Source organism: Heterodontus francisci, chromosome 26 (genome assembly GCF_036365525.1).
Source record: "Heterodontus francisci isolate sHetFra1 chromosome 26, sHetFra1.hap1, whole genome shotgun sequence".
NCBI lineage: Eukaryota > Metazoa > Chordata > Chondrichthyes > Heterodontiformes > Heterodontidae > Heterodontus > Heterodontus francisci.
In genome coordinates this window covers 6,865,906-6,886,174 of record NC_090396.1, presented here as the reverse complement: position 1 = coordinate 6,886,174, position 20,269 = coordinate 6,865,906, and the positions used below count along the sequence as shown (strand labels likewise).

At 46.4% G+C, this 20,269-nt stretch overlaps 1 protein-coding gene across 1 annotated transcript in view; it reads left to right on the top strand.

Moving 5' to 3' along the window:
* Positions 1–20,269, top strand: part of LOC137384522 (protein HEATR9-like) — a 282,848-nt gene that overhangs the window by 153,380 nt on the left and 109,199 nt on the right. Inside the window, exons 13-14 of the mRNA XM_068058659.1 lie at positions 4,663–4,755; positions 11,756–11,875. Of these exons, the coding sequence (XP_067914760.1) occupies positions 4,663–4,755; positions 11,756–11,875 (213 nt within the window). The remainder of the gene's footprint in view (positions 1–4,662; positions 4,756–11,755; positions 11,876–20,269) is intronic.

Genomic DNA, 20,269 nt, shown 5'->3' with positions numbered 1-20,269 from the left:
CCTGTCTGCCAACCAATTTTCTATCCATCGCAATACACTGCCCCCAATTCCATGCGCTTCAATTTTACACGCCAACCTCTTATGTGGGACTTTGTCAAAAGCCTTCTGAAAGTCCAAATAAACCACATCCACTGGCTCCCCCTCATCAACTCTACTAGTTACATCCTCGAAGGATTCTCGTAGATTTGTCAAGCATGATTTCCCTTTCGTAAATCCATGCTGACTCTGTCCGATTCTACCACTGTTCTCCAAGTGCTCTGCTATAAAATCTTTGATAATGGACTCTAGAATTTTCCTCACTACTGACTTCAGGCTGACTGGTCTATAATTCCCCGCTTTCTCATCGGTATTCACCGAGGAGAGGGACATGACGGATGTTGAGGTTAGGAACAGATGTTTGATTACTCTAGGTCAAGTCGGCATAAGGAGGGAGGAAGTGTTGGGTATTCTAAAAGGCATTAAGGTGGACAAGTCCCCAGGTCCGGATGGGATCTATCCCAGGTTACTGAGGGAAGCGAGAGAGGAAATAGCTGGGGCCTTAACAGATATCTTTGCAGCATCCTTAAACACGGGTGAGGTCCCGGAGGACTGGAGAATTGCTAATGTTGTCCCCTTGTTTAAGAAGGGTAGCAGGGATAATCCAGGTAATTATAGACCGGTGAGCCTGACGTCAGTGGTAGGGAAGCTGCTGGAGAAGATACTGAGGGATAGGATCTATTCCCATTTGGAAGAAAATGGGCTCATCAGTGATAGGCAACATGGTTTTGTGCAGGGAAGGTCATGTCTTACCAACTTAATAGAATTCTTTGAGGAAGTGACAAAGTTGATTGATGAGGGAAGGGCTGTCGATGTCATATACATGGACTTCAGTAAGGCGTTTGATAAGGTTCCCCATGGCAGGCTGATGGAGAAAGTGAAGGCGCTTCGGGTCCAAGGTGTACTAGCTAGATGGATAAAGAACTGGCTGGGCAACAGGAGACAGAGAGTAGCAGTAGAAGGGAGTTTCTCAAAATGGAGACGTGTGACCAGTGGTGTTCCACAGGGATCCGTGCTGGGACCACTGTTGTTTGTGATATACATTAATGATTTGGAGGAAAGTATAGGTGGACTGATTAGCAAATTTGCAGACGACACTAAGATTGGTGGAGTAGCAGATAGTGAAGGGGACTGTCAGAGAATACAGCAGAATATAGATAGATTGGAGAGTTGGGCAGAGAAATGGCAGATGGAGTTCAATCAGGGCAAATGCGAGGTGATGCATTTTGGAAGATCCAATTCAAGAGTGAACTATACAGTAAATGGAAAAGTCCTGGGGAAAATTGATGTCCAGAGAGATTTGGGTGTTCAGGTCCACTGTTCCCTGAAGGTGGCAACGCAGGTAAATAGAGTGGTCAAGAAGGCATACGGCATGCTTTCCTTCATCGGATGGGGTATTGAGTACAAGAGTTGGTAGGTCATGTTACAGTTGTATAGGACTTTGGTTCGGCCACATTTGGAATACTGCGTACAGTTCTGGTCGCCACATTATCAAAAGGATGTGGATGCTTTGGAGAGGGTGCAGAGGAGGTTCACCAGGATGTTGCCTGGTATGGAGGGCGCTAGCTATGAAGAGAGGTTGAGCAGATTAGGATTATTTTCATTAGAAAGACGGAGGTTGAGGGGGGACCTGATTGAGGTGTACAAAATCATGAGAGGTATAGACAGGGTGGATAGCAAGAGGCTTTTTCCCAGAGTGGGGGTTTCAATTACTAGAGGACACGAGTTCAAAGTGAAAGGGGAAAAGTTTAGGGGGGATATGCGTGGAAAGTTCTTTACGCAGAGGGTGGTGGGCACCTGGAACGCATTGCCAGCGGAGGTGGTAGATGCGGGCACGATGGAGTCTTTTAAGATGTATCTAGACAGATACATGAATGGGCAGGAAGAAAAGAGATACAGAACCTTAGAAAATAGGCGACATGTTTAGAGAGAGGATCTGGATCGGCGCAGGCTTGGAGGGCCGAAGGGCCTGTTCCTGTGCTGTAATTATCTTTGTTCTTTGTTCTTTGTTCTCTCTACCTCCCTTTTTAAATAGTGGGGTTACATTAACTACCCTCCAATCTGTAGGAACTGTTCCAGAGTCTATAGAATCTTGGAAGATGACCACCAATGCAGCCATTATTACTAGGGCTACTTCCTTAAGTACTCTGGGATGTAGATTATCAGGCCCTGGGGGATTTATTGGCCTTCAATCCCATCAATTTCCCCAACACCATTTCTCTACTAATACTGATTTCTTTCAGTTCCTCCCTCTCACTAAACCCTGTGTTCCCCAACATTTCTGGTATGTTATTTGTGTCCTCCTTTGTGAAGACAGAACCAAAGTATGCATTTAGTTGGCCAGCCATTTCTTTGTTCCCCATAATAAATTCCCCTGTTTCTGACTGTAAGGGACCTACATTTGTCTTCACCAATCTTTTTCTCTTCACATACCTATAGAAACATTTACCGTCAGTTTTTACGTTCCCCGCAAGCTTGCTCTCGCACTCTATTTTCCCCTTCTTAATCATTCCCTTGGTCCTCCTTTGCTGAATTCTAAACTGCTCCCAATCCTCAGGTCTGTTGTTTTTATGGCAAATTTGTATGCCTCTTCCTTGGATCTAATGCTATCTCTAATTTCCCTTGCAAGCCATGGTTTGGCTACCTTTCCCGTTTTACTTTTACACCAAACAGAAATAAACAATTGTTGCAGTTCATCCATGCGCTCTTTGAATGTTTGCCATTGCCTATCCATCGTCATCCCTTTTAGTAACATTTCCCAATCCATCATAGCCAACTCGCACCTCATACCTTCGTAGTTTCCTTTATTAAGATTCAGGACCCTAACGTCTCCAATCCATCCTCATAACTGAATTTCCTCATCCCTGGAACCATTCTTGTAAATCTTTTCTGTACTCTCTCCAATGACCCTCAAGTCTTTTCTAAAGTGTGACGCCCAACTCCAGCTGAGGCCGAACTAGTGTCTTATCCAAGTTCAATATAACTTCCTTGTTTATGTACTCTATGCCCCTATTAATAAAGTCTAGGATACCGTTTGCTTTATTGACCGCACTCTCAACCTGTCTTGCCACCTTCAATGATTTATGCACATCTATACCCAGGTCCCTCTGCTCCTGCACCCCCTTTAGAATTGTTCCCTTTATTTTGTATTGTTTCTCCATGTTCTTCCGACCAAAATGAATCACCTCACATTTCTCTGCATTGAACTTCATCTGCCACCTGTCTGCCCATTCCACCAACTTGTCTATGTCCTTTTGAAGTTCTACACTATCCTCCTCACAGTTCACAATGCTTCCAAGTTTTGTATCATCTGCAAGCTTTGAAATTGTGCCCTGTACACCAAGGTCTAGGTCATTAATATATATCAGGAAAAGCAAAGGTCCCAGCACTGATCCCTGGGGAACTCCACTACAAACCTTCCTCCAGCCCGGAAAAACATCCATTAACCACTACTCTTTGTTTCCTGTCACTCAGCCAATTTCGTATCCATGTTGCTACTGTCCCTTTTATTCCATGAGCTACAAGTTTGCTCACAAGTCTGTTGTGTGGCACTTTATTAAATGCCTTTTGAAAGTCCATGTTCACCACATCAACAGCATTGCCCTCATCAACCCTCTGTTACCTCCTCAAAAAACTCCAGCAAGTTAGTTAAACAATAATTGGCAAAATAATTGGGGGCAGATGTGGAGAATTTTTTTTTACGCAGTGAGTTGTTGTGATCTGGAATGCACTGCCTGAAAGGGTGGTAGAAGCAGATTCAGTAGTAACTTTCCAAAGGAATTTGAATGAATACTTGATAATGAAAATTTTACAAGGCTCCAGAGGAAGAGCAGGGGGAGTGGGATTAATCAGACAACTCTACCAAACAGCTGGCACAGGCACGATGGGCCAAATGGCCTCCTTCTGTGCTGTGCGATTCTGTGAGGGCAGCATCTCACCCACTGCACCACCCTATCCCCACCTTGAAACTCGATAATTTGAGGTAACAATCAATTCCTCTGGTAAACCAGCTTTTTTGATGACAGTCAGACAACTTCCACAGTTATTAATCCAATGCCGGCTTAAATCTCCAGATTTATTTGAATTTCTTGACTTGGCATGTTGGGATTTGAACTCACTGTCTTTGTGTTCAGTCTGGTAGCCTAGGTTACCATACCTTCCCTCCCAGTGACAGGTTGCCAGGGAACAGTTGTGAAGCAGAGAGTATCAATGCGATCAAGACAACTCGGGTAACATGCCTTTGCTAATTTTACTTTTGTTAAGGAAAAGTGAAGAAAATGTCAAGGATTTAGTCACATCTTCCTCTGGCTGGTGAGTCTCGGGGCAGGGGGCACAGTCTCTAAATAAGGGGCAGGCCATTGAAGACTGAGATGAGGAGGAATTTCTTCAGTCAGAGGGTGGTGAATCTTTGGAATTCTCTGCCCCAAAGGGCTGTGGAAGCTCAATTATTGAACATGTTCAAGACAGAAATTGATGGATATTCAGATACCAATGAGATCAAGGGATATGGGGAGAGCGTGGGAAAGTGGCATTGAAGTAGATGATGAGCCATGATCTTTTTGAATGGCGGAGCAGGCTCGATGGGCTGAATGACCTACTCCTGCTCCTGTTCCTATGTTCCCACAGGCTCTGGAGGTGGTGCTAAGATACCTGAAGATAAATGAACCATTCCCAATCCAAGCTCTTCTGGAGCAGCTCCGATCCTCTCCTGTGTACAAGGTTTGTGGCATATTCCATCACTCTTCTTGTTCAGTGGAAGTGATCAGCATAACTTGTTGGAATAAAGTTAATGTCCATTTGGATCAAGATTCTCCTTGGGTCAGAGAAGGCTGAGGGGAGATCCGATTGAAATGTACAAAATTTTGAAGGGCCTGGATAGAGTGGAGGTGAAGGGTCGATTCACCTTTTTTAGTGACGAGGGGGCATAGATTTAAAGTGATTGAGAGAAAGATTAGAAGGGAGATGAGGAAAAACCTTTTCACCCAGAAGGTGGTTGGGGGTCAGGAACTCAACTGCCTGACAGGGTAGTTGAGGCAGAAACCCTCAACTCATTCAAAAGGAGTCTGGATATGCAGCTCAAGTGTCGTAATCTGCAGGGCTACAGACCAAGTGCTGGAAGGTGGGATTGGAGTGGGTGGATCGTTTTTCGGCCGACACAGACAGGCCTCTTTCTGTGCCTTAAACTTTCTATGATTCTATTTGGGAGCACTGAGGAGGGGGCAATATCTTTCACCCCTACTCATTAGTCCTCTTGTGCATTCCCAGGCCCAAGGGTGGGTGGGTGCGGCTAATGCACCTCCCTGCCCCCTGCCGCTCTCCCCTCCACCAGCACCCCCCACCCCCATTTTCCCCCTCTTCCTGCCCTGCTGAAGGCTGAGTCTGACACATTCGTGCCATTGGTTTTGGCAATGTCAACAGGCAGAGTTCCATGGCTGTCCTGATCATGGTGTTGATGCTGGGTTGTCTGCCCCAAGGATTTTTGGGGCAATTAGTCATAGAGAGTCATAGAGTCATACAGCATAGAAACAGGCCCTTCGGCCCACTGCGTACATGCTGACCATAATGCCTATCTATACTAATCTCACCTGCCTGCATTAATTCCACATCCCTCTATGCCTTGCTCATTCAAGTACCTGTCCAGATGCCTCTTAAATGTCGCGACTGTTCCTGCCTCCACCACCTCCTCAGGCAGCTCATTCCAGATACCCACTATTCTTTGTGTGAAAAATTTACCCCTTTGATCCCCTTTAAACCTCCTCCCTCTCACCTTAAATCTATGCCCTCTCGTTTTAGTCACCCCTACCATGGGAAACAGACTCTGGCTATCTACCCTATCTCTGCCTCTCATAATTTTACATACCTCTATCATGTCCCCTCACAGCCTCCTTCGCTCCAGGGAAAACAGACCCAGCCTATCCAATCTCTCTTTATAACTCAAGCCCTCCAAACCAGGCAACATCTTTGTGAATCTTTTCTGCACCCTCTCTAGCTTAATCACATCTTTCCTGCAGTACGTTGACCAGAACTGCACACAGTACTCCAAATGTGGCCTAACCAACGTTACATACAACTGTAACATGACGTCCCAACTCTTGTACTCAATGCCTCAGCCGATGAAGGCAAGCATGCCATACTCCTTCTTCACCACCCTGTCTACCTGTGTTGCTACTTTCAGGGAACTATGTACTTGCACCCCAAGGTCTCTCTGCTCAACAACACTCCCCAGGGCCCTGCCATTCACTGTATATGTCCGGCCCTGGTTTAACTTCCCAAAATGCAGCACTTCACACTTATCTGCGTTAAATTCCATTTGCCACTCCCTTGCCCACTGTCCCAGTTGATCTATATCCTGTTGTAACCTTAGACAACCTTCTTCACTGTCCACTATACCACCAATTTTGGTGTCATCTGCAAACTTACTAATCATGCCCCCTACATTCACATCCAAGTCATTAATATATATGACAAACAACAGAGGGCCCAGCACCGATCCCTGCATCACACCACTGGTCACCGGCCTCCAATCTGAAAAACAACCCTCCACTACCACCCTCTGCCTCCTATCACCAAGCCAATTTTGTATCCAATTTGCTAGCTCACCCTGGATCCCATGTGTTCAAACCTTCTGGACCAGCCTACCATGCGGGACCTTGTCAAAGGCCTTGCTAAAGTCCATATAGAAAACGTCCATTGCTCTGCCCTCGTCAATCCTCTTGGTCACCTCCTCAAAAAACTCAATCAAATTCGTGAGACATGATTTCCCACGCACAAAGCCATGCTGACTATCCCTAATCAGACCATGCCTTTCCAAATGCACATAAATCCTGTCTCTCAGAATCCCTTCCAATAACTTTCCCACCACTGATGTAAGGCTCACCAGCCTGTAGTTCCCTGGCTTATCCCTGCTGCCCTTCTTAAATAAAGGCACAACATTAGCTATCCTCCAGTCTTCCGGTACCTCACCCATGGCTAACGATGATACAAAAATCTCTGCCAGGCCCCAGCAATCTCCTCCCTTGCTTCCCATAGCATCCTAGGATGCAGCTGGTCAGTACCTGGGGATTTATCCATCTTAATGCACTTCAAAACCTCCAACACCTCCTCCTTTGTAATGTTGATGTACTCCAGGATATCGGTGTTCCCTCCCTTGAACTCACTAGCTTCCAGGACCTCGCCCATTTCCCGTGGCTCCACACATAGATTGCCACACTGATCCTTAAGGGGACCTACTCTCTCCCTGGCTACCCTTTTACTCTTAATATATTTATAGAATCTTTTAGGATTCTCCTTTATCTTATTTGCCAGGGAAATCTCATGGCCCCTTTTCGCCCTCCTAATTTCCTTCTTAAGTGTACTCCTACATCCCCTATACTCCTCGAGGGACTCGTTTGATCCCAGCTGCCTATACCTGACATATGCCTCCTTCTTTGTCCTGACCAGACCCTCAATATCCCTCGTCAACCAAGATTCCCTAAACTTGCCAGCCTTGCCTATTCAACTTTTGAGAGTTCCTGTCTGATGCCATCGAAATTAGCCTTCCCCCATTTAGGACTTCAACCTGAGGACCAGTCCTATCCTTTTCCATAACTATCTTGAAGCCAGTAGTGTTATTGTCACTGGTCCCAAGTGCTCCCCCACTGACACATCAACCACCTGCCCATCCTCATTTCCAAAGAGGAGGTCGAGTGTAGCCCCTTCTCTAGTAGGGCCATCCACATACTGCTTCAGAAAACTATCCTGGAGACACTTAACAAATTCTTCCCCATCTGATCCTTTAGCACTAAGGCAGTCCCAGTCAATATGAGGGAAGTTAAAATCACCTACTATTACAACCCTATTATTCCTACACCTATCTGTGATTTCCCTACATATATGCTCCTCCACTTCCCTCTGACTATTGGGGGGCCGATAGTATAATCCCATCAAAGTGATCACTCCTTTCTTATTTCTAAGTTCTACCCACATGACCTCACTGGACATTCCCCCCGGGATATCCTCTCTAAGTACTGCCCTGATGTCCTCCCTAATCAATAGTGCAACTCCCCCTCCTCTTTTACCTCCACCTCTGTCACGCCGGAAGGATCGATACCCTGGAACATTGAGCTGCCAGTCCTGCCCATCCCTCAACCACGTTTCCATAATAGATATAATATCACAATCCCATGTACCGATCCATGCTCTGAGTTCATCTGCCTTACCTGTAAGGTTTGTTGCATTAAAGTAAATGCAGTTTAGCCTACCAGACCTTCCACACTCCCTGTCCTGCCCCTGCCCGGCCTGCCTACTGGACTTGCTTGCTTTAACCTCTACATTTGCCTCAACAGTCTTATCGGAGAGACTACTAATTTGGGTCCCAACCCCCTGCAAAACTAGTTTAAACCCTCCCGAGTAGTACTAGCAAACCTCCCCACAAGGATATAGGTCCCCCTCCAGTTTAGATGCAACCTGTCCCTCTTGTACAGGTCACCTCTGCACCAGAAGAGATCCCAATGATCCAAGTAGCTGAAGCCCTCCCACCTACACCAACTCGTCAGCCATGCATTCATTTGCCTAATCCTCCTATTCCTACCCTCACTAGCACGCGGCACAGGGAGTAATCCTGAGATTACAACCCTAGAGGTCCTGCTTTTTAACCTTCTGCCTAACTCCCTATATTCACATTGCAGGACCTCATCTCTCTTTTTGCCTGTGTCGTTAGTACCAATATGGACCATGACCTCTGGCTGCTCCCCCTTCCCCTTCAGAATGTCCTGCGGCCTCTCCAAGACATCCTTGACCCGAGCACCAGGGAGGCAACATACCATCCTGGAGTCTCGTTTGTGGCCACAGAAACGTCTATCTGCACCCCTTACGATAGAATCCCCTATCACTGTAGCTTTTCCAACCCTTTTCCTCCCCTGCTGTGCAGCAGAGCCCTCCGTGGTGCCACGAACTTGGCTGTTGCTGCTTTCACTGGGAGGTCATCACCCCCCCCCCAAACAGTATCCAAAGCGGTATATCTGTTTGAGAGGGGAATGACCACAGGGGACTCCTGCACTATCTGCCTGCACCTACTAGTCCGTCTGGTGGTCACCCATCTCTTTTCTGCCTGTGCAGCCATTACCTGCGGTGTGACCACCTCACTAAACGTGCTATCCACGACGTCCTCAGCATATTGCTGGAAGATTATCTCCATCATTGCTTCTCGAGAAATTGTGCAAATCATTCCATCCTTCCAATGCTGCTAACACACTACAAACATCTAAAATCATCCCTTTTTTAACAGGAGTTGGATTAATATCCACCATTGATTATCAGATAAGATAATGTATTTGTTTTCTTTACAAATAGCTGAGTAATCGTGTGTTTATGTCTCTTGCAATGTGTGAGATCCCATTTCTGGAGTAGCAGATTTTGATCTGCTGACTACAGGGGGACTGACAATCCCGGCTAGCTGGGGGAACTGAGGGCTCACTGCGGAGTCAATGATCACTGACCATGAGCTAAATCAGGATTAACTGCTGACATCAGGCAGTGAGTTAGTAACAGAGGGGTAATATTCATCTGATTTGGAAGAATCAAGACAGAGGGGTTTTTCCCTCAGAGTTGACTCTTAACAGCCCTCTGAATTGGCCTCCCAGACTCCTCAGTTATCTCGAACTGCAGCAGTTCAGAAACAAAGCCCACAACCAACCTCACAGGGCAACTAAAGATTGTCAATAAATGTCAGCCTTGTCACTCACTGAGAATGGATAGTAAAGGAACAGGAATGTCCAACCGAAAGCAAAATTCATGCAGGGAAGGAGGAAATACTTTAAAAAGTGAAATTTTGAAGGTTTTGGGGAAAGGGTAGGGGCATGGGACTAAGGGGGGGGAGCCTTTTCAGTGATCCTGCACAGGAGTGATGGGCCGAATGGCCTCCTATTTTGCTGTAAAACTCAAAGATCTTGACATTTCATGGATTGCACTCCTCTGCTGTGACTGCAGGGAGCAGAACTCCGGCTGCCTTATTCACAGGCCAGAGACCCTGGTCCAAATTCCAGGGACAGGGTCATTTGGTATATCTCCAGGATCGATTGCTTTGGTCCTGTTTGGGGCCTATCAAAAGGCCTGAAAAGGAACCCACAATTCCACTGAGCCTTTTCAAGGTCGTAAAGGGTGGGATTTCACAGGAAAACATTGTAATTCCCCAAGCACATCCATTGATATAGATCCACCCAACCACAACTTAAAAGACACACATCCTAAGTTAGGAGGCACAGTGGGAGTAAAGTTGAATTTGTGCGATAGTGTAAAGCAAGTTGGCTGACCATTGAAGTCACTGAAGTTAGGAGAGATGTCAAATGGACATCCAATTCATGTTCACTCAATTAACACTCTTGCACAAAGTCATCATTCCACCCAGTAAATAGTGTAGATGAGAGCAGCAAGTTGCAAAGGGACATCAATGGATGAAGTGAGTGGACAGAACTGTGGCTGAAGGAAATAAATCTGGGGACTTGAAAGCTCATTCATTCTGGATCTAAGGAAGATAAATGAGAGTATTTTCTGAATGATAAGCTAGGATCTGTGGAAGAACAGAGAGATTTAAGGATCCTTGTACAGAAATCAGTAAGAGCTAGTGATACAAAAAATTAACTTAAAAGGCTAATGGAATGTTGGCCTTCTCTCAAGAGGGCTGGGATACAAAGGGGTGGAAGTTATGTTGCAGTTAGAGAAAGTTCTGATTAGATCTAGTTAGAGCGCAGTATACAGCTCTGGGCCACCTGATCACCTCCAGGCACTTACCCATTGTCTCTCGAGACAAGGAAGCCAAAGAAGAAGATACAGCTCTGGGCACTGCATGACAGGAAGGATAGTTTGGCATTTGAAGGGATGCAATGCAGATGCACCAGAATGATATTCAGGCGTAAAGGGTTAATCTATGAGAACAGGTTGTATAGACTAGGCTTGCATTGTCTAGTGTATAGAAGATTTTTAGATTTTGAGATACAGCACTGAAACAGGCCCTTCGGCCCACCGAGTCTGTGCTGACCATTAACCACCCATTTATACTAATCCTACACTAATCCCATATTCCTACCACATCCCCACCTCTCCCTATATTTCTCTGCCACCTACCTATACTAGGGGCAATTTATAAAGGCCAATCTACCTACCAACCTGCAAGTCTTTTGGCTGTGGGAGGAAACCGGAGCACCCGGAGGAAACCCACGCAGACACAGGGAGAACTTGCAAACTCCACACAGGCAGTACCCAGAATTGAACCCGGGTCACTGGAGCTGTGAGGCTGCGGTGCTAACCACTGTGCCGCCCGAAAGATTAAGGGGTGATCTAATGGAGCTGTTTAGATGATCTTAAAATTTGAGCTAGACTAGTCAGCAGGTAAATCAAGAAGCACATCGTCACACAAAATATGGCAAAAATCTGGAACTCTGTCCCCTCAAAAGGCTGTGGATGCTGGGAGTCACTTAGAGTTTTCAAGATTGAGATTTTTGTGGGGTAAGGGTGTATGGGTATATCCCTTGGGATATGGAAGTTATGTGATCTGCATAGATGGAGTTGAGCGACGGATCAAATGGCAAAATGGGTTTGAGAGGCTGAATGGCCTCTTCCTGTTCCGAGCGCATTACACTAATTTAAAGCCAACCTGGTGTGCTGTGAAATGTTTCTGTCTGATGTGTTGCATTCTTGAGTCGCTGCTGCCTAGCCAATCGATTTCTGTGTTTAATGGTGCCAGCACCGTCTGAAGGCATTGGATTTATTGGTCGTTGTTGGAGCATCGTGCCTCGAAAAGGCCGGCCAGTACCGGACTGTGCTGGAGGCACTGGAGGAAAAACTGTGGAAGGACCCAATTCTGGTAAGGAACCTGTAAACCTTCACAAGTGGGTTCGTCAATATCTCAGTGTGTGATCACACTATCCAATGTGGTATTGAGACCATGAGATCCCAGGTTCAATATGAGGCAGTTGTATGTCGCCTCAGTGTGACTGGTCTGCAGAGGGGGAGAAGCGCAGCCAGGCTTCCTACTATTAATCAGAATCCCACTGGAAAATCCAGGCATGTTGGATGAATGGGCTCCACCATGATGGCTCCCATTGCTCAATGTCCTGCTGGCATTCATTGCCAAGGCTGGTACATGAAGAATAGCAGCTGCTGGTGTACAAGAGAGGGTCTGGTGTTTGTGCAGCTTTTCCCCAGGGAAAGGCTGACCAGACTGGGGCTCTTCTCTCAAAAAAATTCTTCTTTTATCTTTCCTCCTAATTCGCAAACACCTCAAAACTAGTCCAACAACTTGCATTTATATAGCACCTTTAACAAAGTAAAACGTCCCAAGGTATTCCTTTCATTGCAGCAGCTTATTCGGAAGCAGAGAGTGCTGAGCGAGTGATCAGCTGGGAAGGTCAGTTTCAATTTAAACTTAATTTTCCTTTTGTTTTCGGCGGACCAGGGGGCTGCTGGGTAAGTAAAAACCTATATATTTGGGCTGTTTCTGAACCTGAGACACTACACGTGTAGTGTCTCCCACCCGCCCTCCTCCTCTAACCAAAAAAAAAGGACTCAGTGGTGTGTAGATAAGCTAAAGCTTTTTCTATCTCTTTTTTTTTATCGTGAGATTGGTAAAAACTTTTCATTCCTTTTTCATTTATCTAAATTAAGCTTAAGATTAAAAATGGCAGGAGATCTCAGACCCGTGTTATGCTCATCTTGCTCAATGTGGGAGCTCAGGGACACGGCTGATGTCCCTGACTCCTTCACGTGCAGGAAGTGTGTCCAGCTGCAGCTTTTGTTAGACCGCATGATGGCTCTGGAGCTGCGGATGGACTCACTTTGGAGCATCCGCGATGCTGAAGAGGTCGTGGATAGCACGTTTAGTGAATTGGTCACACCGCAGATTAGGATTGCTGAGGGAGAAAGGGAATGGGTGACCAAAAGGCAGAGAAAGAGCAGGAAGGCAGCGCAGGTGTCCCCTGCGGTCTCCCTCCAAAACAGGTATACCGTTTTGGATACTGTTGAGGGAGATGGCTCACCAGGGGAAGGCAGCAGTAGCCAGGTTCATGGCACCGTGGCTGGCTCTGCTGTTCGGGAGGGCGGGAAAAAGAGTGGAAGGGCTATAGTCATCGGGGATTCGATTGTAAGGGGAGTAGATAGGCGGTTCTGTGGTCGAAAACGAGACTCCCTAATGGTATGTTGCCTCCCAGGTGCACGGATCAGGGATGTCTCAGATCGGCTGCAGAACATTCTGAAGGGGGAGGGTGAACAGCCAGTTGTCGTTGTGCACATAGGCACCAATGATATAGGTAAAAAACGGGATGAGGTCCTACAAGCAGAGTTTAGGGAGTTAGGAGCCAAGTTAAAAAGTAGGACCTCAGAGGTAGTAATCTCAGGATTGCTACCAGTGCCACGTGATAGTCAGAGTAGAAATGAAAGAATAGTCAGGATGAATGCGTGGCTTGAGAGATGGTGCTGGAGGGAGGGGTTCAGATTTTTGGGACATTGGGACCGGTTCTGGGGGAGGTGGGACTATTACAAATTGGACGGTCTACACCTGGGCCGGACTGGAACCAATGTCCTTGGGGGTGCTTTTGCTAACGCTGTTGGGGAGGGTTTAAACTAATGTGGCAGGGGGATGGGAACCAAATGAGGAGGTCAGTGGACAGTAAGGAGGTAGTAACTAAAGCTTGTAAGGAACTAGATAATGAAGTCAGCATGACTAAGGGAAAGAGTAGACAGGGAGCAGATGATGTACGCAAAGGGACTGGTGGTCTGAGGTGCATTTGTTTTAATGCAAGAAGTGTAGTAGGTAAGGCAGATGAACTTAGGGCTTGGATTAGTACCTGGGAGTATGATGTTATTGCTATTACTGAGACTTGGTTGAGGGAAGGGCATGATTGGCAACTAAATATCCCAGGATATCGATGCTTCAGGCGAGATAGAGAGGGAGGTAAAAGGGGTGGAGGAGTTGCATTACTGGTCAAAGAGGATATCACAGCTGTGCTGAAGGAGGGTACTATGGAGGACTCGAGCAGTGAGGCAATATGGGCAGAACTCAGAAATAGGAAGGGTGCGGTAACAATGTTGGGGCTGTACTACAGGCCTCCCAACAGCGAGCGTGAGATAGAGGTACAAATATGTAAGCAGATTATGGAAAGATGTAGGAGCAACAGGGTGGTGGTGATAGGAGATTTTAATTTTCCCAACATTGACTGGGATTCACTTAATGTTAGAGGTCTAGATGGAGCAGAATTTGTAAGGAGCATCCAGGAGGGTTTTCTAGAGCAGTATGTAAATAGTCCAACTCGGGAAGGGGCCATACTGGACCTGGTGTTGGGGAATGAGCCCGGCCAGGTGGTTGAAGTTTCAGTAGGGGACTACTTTGGGAATAGTGATCACAATTCCGTAAGTTTTAGAATACTCATGGACAAAGACGAGAGTGGTCCTAAAGGAAGAGTGCTAAATTGGGGGAAGGCCAACTATACCAAAATTCGGCAGGAGCTGGGGAATGTAGATTGGGAGCAGCTGTTTGAAGGTAAATCCACATTTGATATGTGGGAGGCTTTTAAAGAGAGGTTGATTAGCGTGCAGGAGAGACATGTTCCTGTGAAAATGAGGGATAGAAATGGCAAGATTAGGGAACCATGGATGAAAGGTGAAATTGTGAGACGAGCTAAGAAGAAAATGGAAGCGTACATAAGGTCTAGGAGGCTGAAGAAAGACGAAGCTTTGAAAGAATATCGGGAATGTAGGACCAATCTGAAACGAGGAATTAAGAGGGCTAAAAGGGGTCATGAAATATCTTTAGCAAACAGGGTTAAGGAAAATCCCAAAGCCTTTTATTCATATATAAGGAGCAAGAGGGTAACTAGAGAAAGGATTGGCCCACTCAAGGACAAAGGAGGAGAAAATGGGTGAGATTTTAAACGAGTACTTTGCATCGGTATTCACCGAGGAGAGGGGCATGACGGATGTTGAGGTTAGGGACAGATGTTTGATTACTCTAAGTCAAGTCGGCATAAGGAGGGAGGAAGTGTTGGGTATTCTAAAAGGCATTAAGGTGGACAAGTCCCCAGGTCCGGATGGGATCTATCCCAGGTTACTGAGGGAAGCGAGAGAGGAAATAGCTGGGGCCTTAACAGATATCTTTGCAGCATCCTTAAACACGGGTGAGGTCCCGGAGGACTGGAGAATTGCTAATGTTGTCCCCTTGTTTAAGAAGGGTAGCAGGGAAAATCCAGGTAATTATAGACCGGTGAGCCTGACGTCAGTGGTAGGGAAGCTGCTGGAGAAGATACTGAGGGATAGGATCTATTCCCATTTGGAAGAAAATGAGCTTATCAGTGATAGGCAACATGGTTTTGTGCAGGGAAGGTCATGTCTTACCAACTTAATAGAATTCTTTGAGGAAGTGACAAAGTTGATTGATGAGGGAAGGGCTGTAGATGTCATATACATGGACTTCAGTAAGGCGTTTGATAAGGTTCCCCATGGTAGGCTGATGGAGAAAGTGAAGTCGCATGGTGTCCAGGGTGTACTAGCTAGATGGATAAAGAACTGGCTGGGCAACAGGAGACAGAGAGTAGCAGTGGAAGGGAGTTTCTCAAAATGGAAACGTGTGACCAGTGGTGTTCCACAGGGATCCGTGCTGGGACCACTGTTGTTTGTGATATAATGATTTGGAGGAAAGTATAGGTGGTCTGATTAGCAAGTTTGCAGATGACACTAAGATTGGTGGAGTAGCAGATAGTGAAGGGGACTGTCAGAGAATACAGCAGAATATAGATAGATTGGAGAGTTGGGCAGAGAAATGGCAGATGGAGTTCAAGCAGGGCAAATGCGAGGTGATGCATTTTGGAAGATCCAATTCAAGAGTGAACTATACAATAAATGGAAAAGTCCTGGGGAAAATTGATGTACAGAGAGATTTGGGTGTTCAGGTCCATTGTTCCCTGAAGGTGGCAACGCAGGTCCATAGAGTGGTCAAGAAGGCATACGGCATGCTTTCCTTCATCGGATGGGGTATTGAGTACAAGAGTTGGCAGGTCATGTTACAGTTGTATAAGACTTTGGTTCGGCCACATTTGGAATACTGCGTGCAGTTCTGGTCGCCACATTACCAAAAGGATGTAGATGCTTTGGAGAGGGTGCAGAGGAGGTTCACCAGGATGTTTCCTGGTATGGAGGGCGCTAGCTATGAAGAGAGGTTGAGTAGATTAGGATTATTTTCATTAGAAAGACGGAGGTTGAGGGGGGACCTGACTGAGGTGTACAAAATCATGAGAGGTATAGACAGGGTGGATAGCAAGAAGCTTTTTCCCTGAGTGGGGGATTCAATTACTAGGGGTCACGAGTTCAAAGTGAGAGGGGAAAAATTTAGGGGGGATATGCGTGGAAAGTTCTTTACGCAGAGGGTGGTGGGTGCCTGGAACGCGTTGCCAGCGGAGGTGGTAGACGCGGGCACGAAAGCGTCTTTTAAGATGTATCTAGACAGATACATGAATGGGCAGGAAGTAAAGAGATACAGACCCTTAGAAAATAGGCGACATGTTTAGAAAGAGAATCTGGACCGGCGCAGGCTTGGAGGGCCGAAGGGCCTGTTCCTGTGCTGTAATTTTCTTTGTTCTTCTTTGTTCTATTTCACAGGAGTGTTATCAAACAAAATTTGACACCAAGCTACTTAAAGAGATATTAGGGTAGATGAGCAAAAGCTTGGTCAAAGAGGTAAGTTTTAATGGGAGGGGGAGCGGGGGGGGGGTGGTGCTTTAAAGGAGGGAAGTGAGATAGAGAGGCAGACAGGTTTAGGAAGGGAATTCCAGAGTTTGAGGTCCAGGCCGCTGAAGGCACGACTGCTAATGGTGGAGCGATTAAAATCGGGGATGCTCAAGGGGTCTGAGTTAGATGAGTGCAGATATCCCAGAGAGTCGTGTGGCTGGAGGTGTTTACAGAGATAGGGAGGGGTGAGGCTGTGAAGGGGGTTGAAAACAAGGATGAGAAATTTAAAATGGCTTGACCAGGAACCGATGTTAGTCAGCGAGCACAGGGATGAGAGAGGAACGGGACTTGATGTGTATCAGGGCACCGGCAGTAGAGATTTGAATAGCCTCGATTTAAGGCGGGTGAAAACTGGAAGGTCGGCCAGGTGTGTGTTGGCATTGTCAAGTTTATAAGTAACAAAAGTATGGATGAGTGTTTGAGAAGTAGTTGAGCTGATTCATGATTGGAGACAGGTGATGTTATGGAGGTGGAGGTGGCGGTGTTAATGATAGAGCAGATATGTGATCAGAAAATCATCTCGAGGTCAAATATGACATCAAGGTAGCGAACAGAATAGTTTAGTCAGACTATTGTCAGGGAGAGGGATGTCGCCGGTGATTAGGGAACGGGTTTGTTGTGGGAACTGAAGACAATAGTTTCAGTCTTCCCGAAATTATGTTGGAGGAAATTTCTGCTCATTCAGATGTCGGATAAGCAGTCTGATAATTTAACAAGAGTGCAGGAGTCAAGAGAGGTGGTGGTGAGGTAGAGCTGGGTGTCGTCATTGTACATGTGAAAACTAACACTGTGTTTTCAGAGGATGTCACCGAGGGACAGTGTGTAGATGAGAACTAGGAGGGGGCCAAGGATTGATCCTTGGGGAACACCAGAGGTAACAGTGCGGGAGCAGGAAGAGAAGCTATTGCAGGTAATTCTCTGGCTACAATTAGATAGATAAGAATGGAACCAGGTGAGAGCAGTCCCACCCAGCTGGATGACAGTGGAGAGGTGTTGGAGGAGGATGGTGTGGTCAACCGTGTGAAAGGCTGCAGACAGGTGAGGAGAGAAAGTTTACTTTTGTCACAGTCACATGGGAAGTCATTTGTGACTTTGATAAGAGCTGTTTCAGCACTGTGACAGGGGCGGAGACCTGATTGGAGGGATTCAAACACGGAGTTCCGGGAAAGATGGGAATGGATTTGGGAGGTGACAACATGTTCAGGGACTTAGAGAGGAAAGGGAGGTTGGAGATGGAACAGTAGTTTGCAAGGACAGAGGGGTCAAGGGTTTTTATTTGAGGAGCGAGGTGTGACAGCAGATTGGAAGGATAGTGGAAGATGTTGACCTGAGGAGAGAGAACCATTAACAATATCGGTTAACATGGGGACCAGGAGGGGACGTTGGATGATCAGCAGTTTAGTGGGAATAGGGTCGAAGGAACGGGAGGTGGTTTTCATGGACAAGATGAGCTCAGAGAGGGAATGACGGAGATAGGAGGTCAACACGAGAAGGATGTGAGTTCAGGACTCAAGCAGGGAGGAGCTTTAGAGGAAATTTGGGTTCGGGGAAGGAAGGAACACATCAGAGGCAGCTGATCAGAAGGTCTCGATCTCAGTGACAAAGAAGTCCATGATCTCCTCACATTTATTGTTGGAGGTGAGAGTGGAGGGGACGGGGAGAAGGGTTTAAGAAGACAGTGTGCAGTGGAGAAAAGAAACCGGGGGTTATCTTTGCATTCCCGGATGATCTTGGAATTGTGAGCAGTTTTAGCTGACGAGAGCAGGACCCAATAGTGTTTTAACTGGTCCAGACAGATCTGGTAGGGGATGGTTAAACATGTTGTCTGCTGTATCACAGAATTGTTACAATACAGAAGGAGGCCATTCGGCCCATCACATCCACACTGGCTCTCTGAAAGAGCAATTCCCTCAATTCTATTCCCCTGCGTTCTCCCCATAACCCTGCACATTCTTCCTTTTCATATAACTGTCTAATTCCCTTTTGAATGCTTTAATTGAACCTGCCTCCATCACGTTCTCAGGCAGCACATTCCAGACCTTAACCACTCGCTGTGTGAAAAAGTTTTTCCTCATGTCACTTTTGCTTCTCTTACCAAATACTTTAAATCTGTGCCCTCGCGTTCTCAATCCTTTCATGAGTGGGAACAGTTTCTCTCTATCTACTCTGTCCAGACCCCGCATGATTTTGACTACCTCTATCAAATCACCTCTCAGCCTTCTCTTCTCCAAGGAAAACAGTTCTAACTTCTCCAATCTATCTTCATAACTGAAATTCCTCATCCCTGGAACCATTCTCATGAATCTTTTCTGTACTCTCTCCAATGCCCTTACGCCTTTCCTAAAGTGCAGTGCCCAGAACTTCCTTGCTCTTGTACTCTATGCCCCTATCAATAAAGCCCAGGATATTGTATGTTTTATTAACCGCGCTCTCAACCTGTCCTGCCACCTTCAATGACTTATGCACATATACACCCAGGTCCCTCTGCTCCTGCACCCCCTTTAGAATTGTAACATAGAAACATAGCAAATAGGAGCAGGAGTAGGCCATTTGGCCCTTCAAGCCTGCTCCACCATTCATTATGATCATGGTTGATCATCCAACTCAGTAACCTGTTCCTGCTTTCGCCCCATACCCTTTGAACCCTTTAGACCCAAGAGCTATATCTAACTCATTCTTGAAAACATTCAATGTTTTGGCCTCAACTGCTTTCTGTGGTCACGAATTCCACAGGCTCACCACTCTCTGGGTGAAGAAATTTCTCCTCATCTCAGTCCTGAAAGGTTTATCCCGTATCCTTAGACTATGATCCCTGGTTCTGGACTGCCCCACCATCGGGAACATCAAAGAACAAAGAACAAAGAACAGTACAGCACAGGAACAGGCCATTCGGCCCTCCAAGCCTGCGCCGATCTTGATGCCTGCCTAAACTAACACCTTCTGCACTTCCGGGGTCCGTATCCCTCTATTCTCATCCTGTTCATGTATTTGTCAAGATGCCTCTTAAACGTTGCTGTCGTTCCTGCTTCCACCACCTCCCAGCAAGTTCCAGGCACTCATCACCCTCTGTGTAAAGAACTTGCCTCGCACATCCCCTCTAAACTTAGTCCCTCGCACCTTAAACCTATGTCCCCTCGTAACTGACTCTTCCACCCTGGGAAAAAGCTTCTGACTATCCACTCTGTCCATGCCGCTCATAACTTTGTAAACCTCGATCATGTCGCCTTATATCATCCTTCCTGCATCTACCCTGTCAAGTCCTGTTAGAATTTTATAGGTTTCTATGAGATCCCCCCCTTACTCTTCTGAACTCCAGCGAATATAATCCTAACCGACTCAATCTTTCCTCATATGTCAGTCCACCATCCCAGGAATCAGTCTGGTAAACCTTCACTGTACTCCCTCTATAGCAAGAACATCCTTCATCAGATAAGGAGACCAAAACTGCACACAATATTGCAGGTGTGGCCTCACCAAGGCCCTG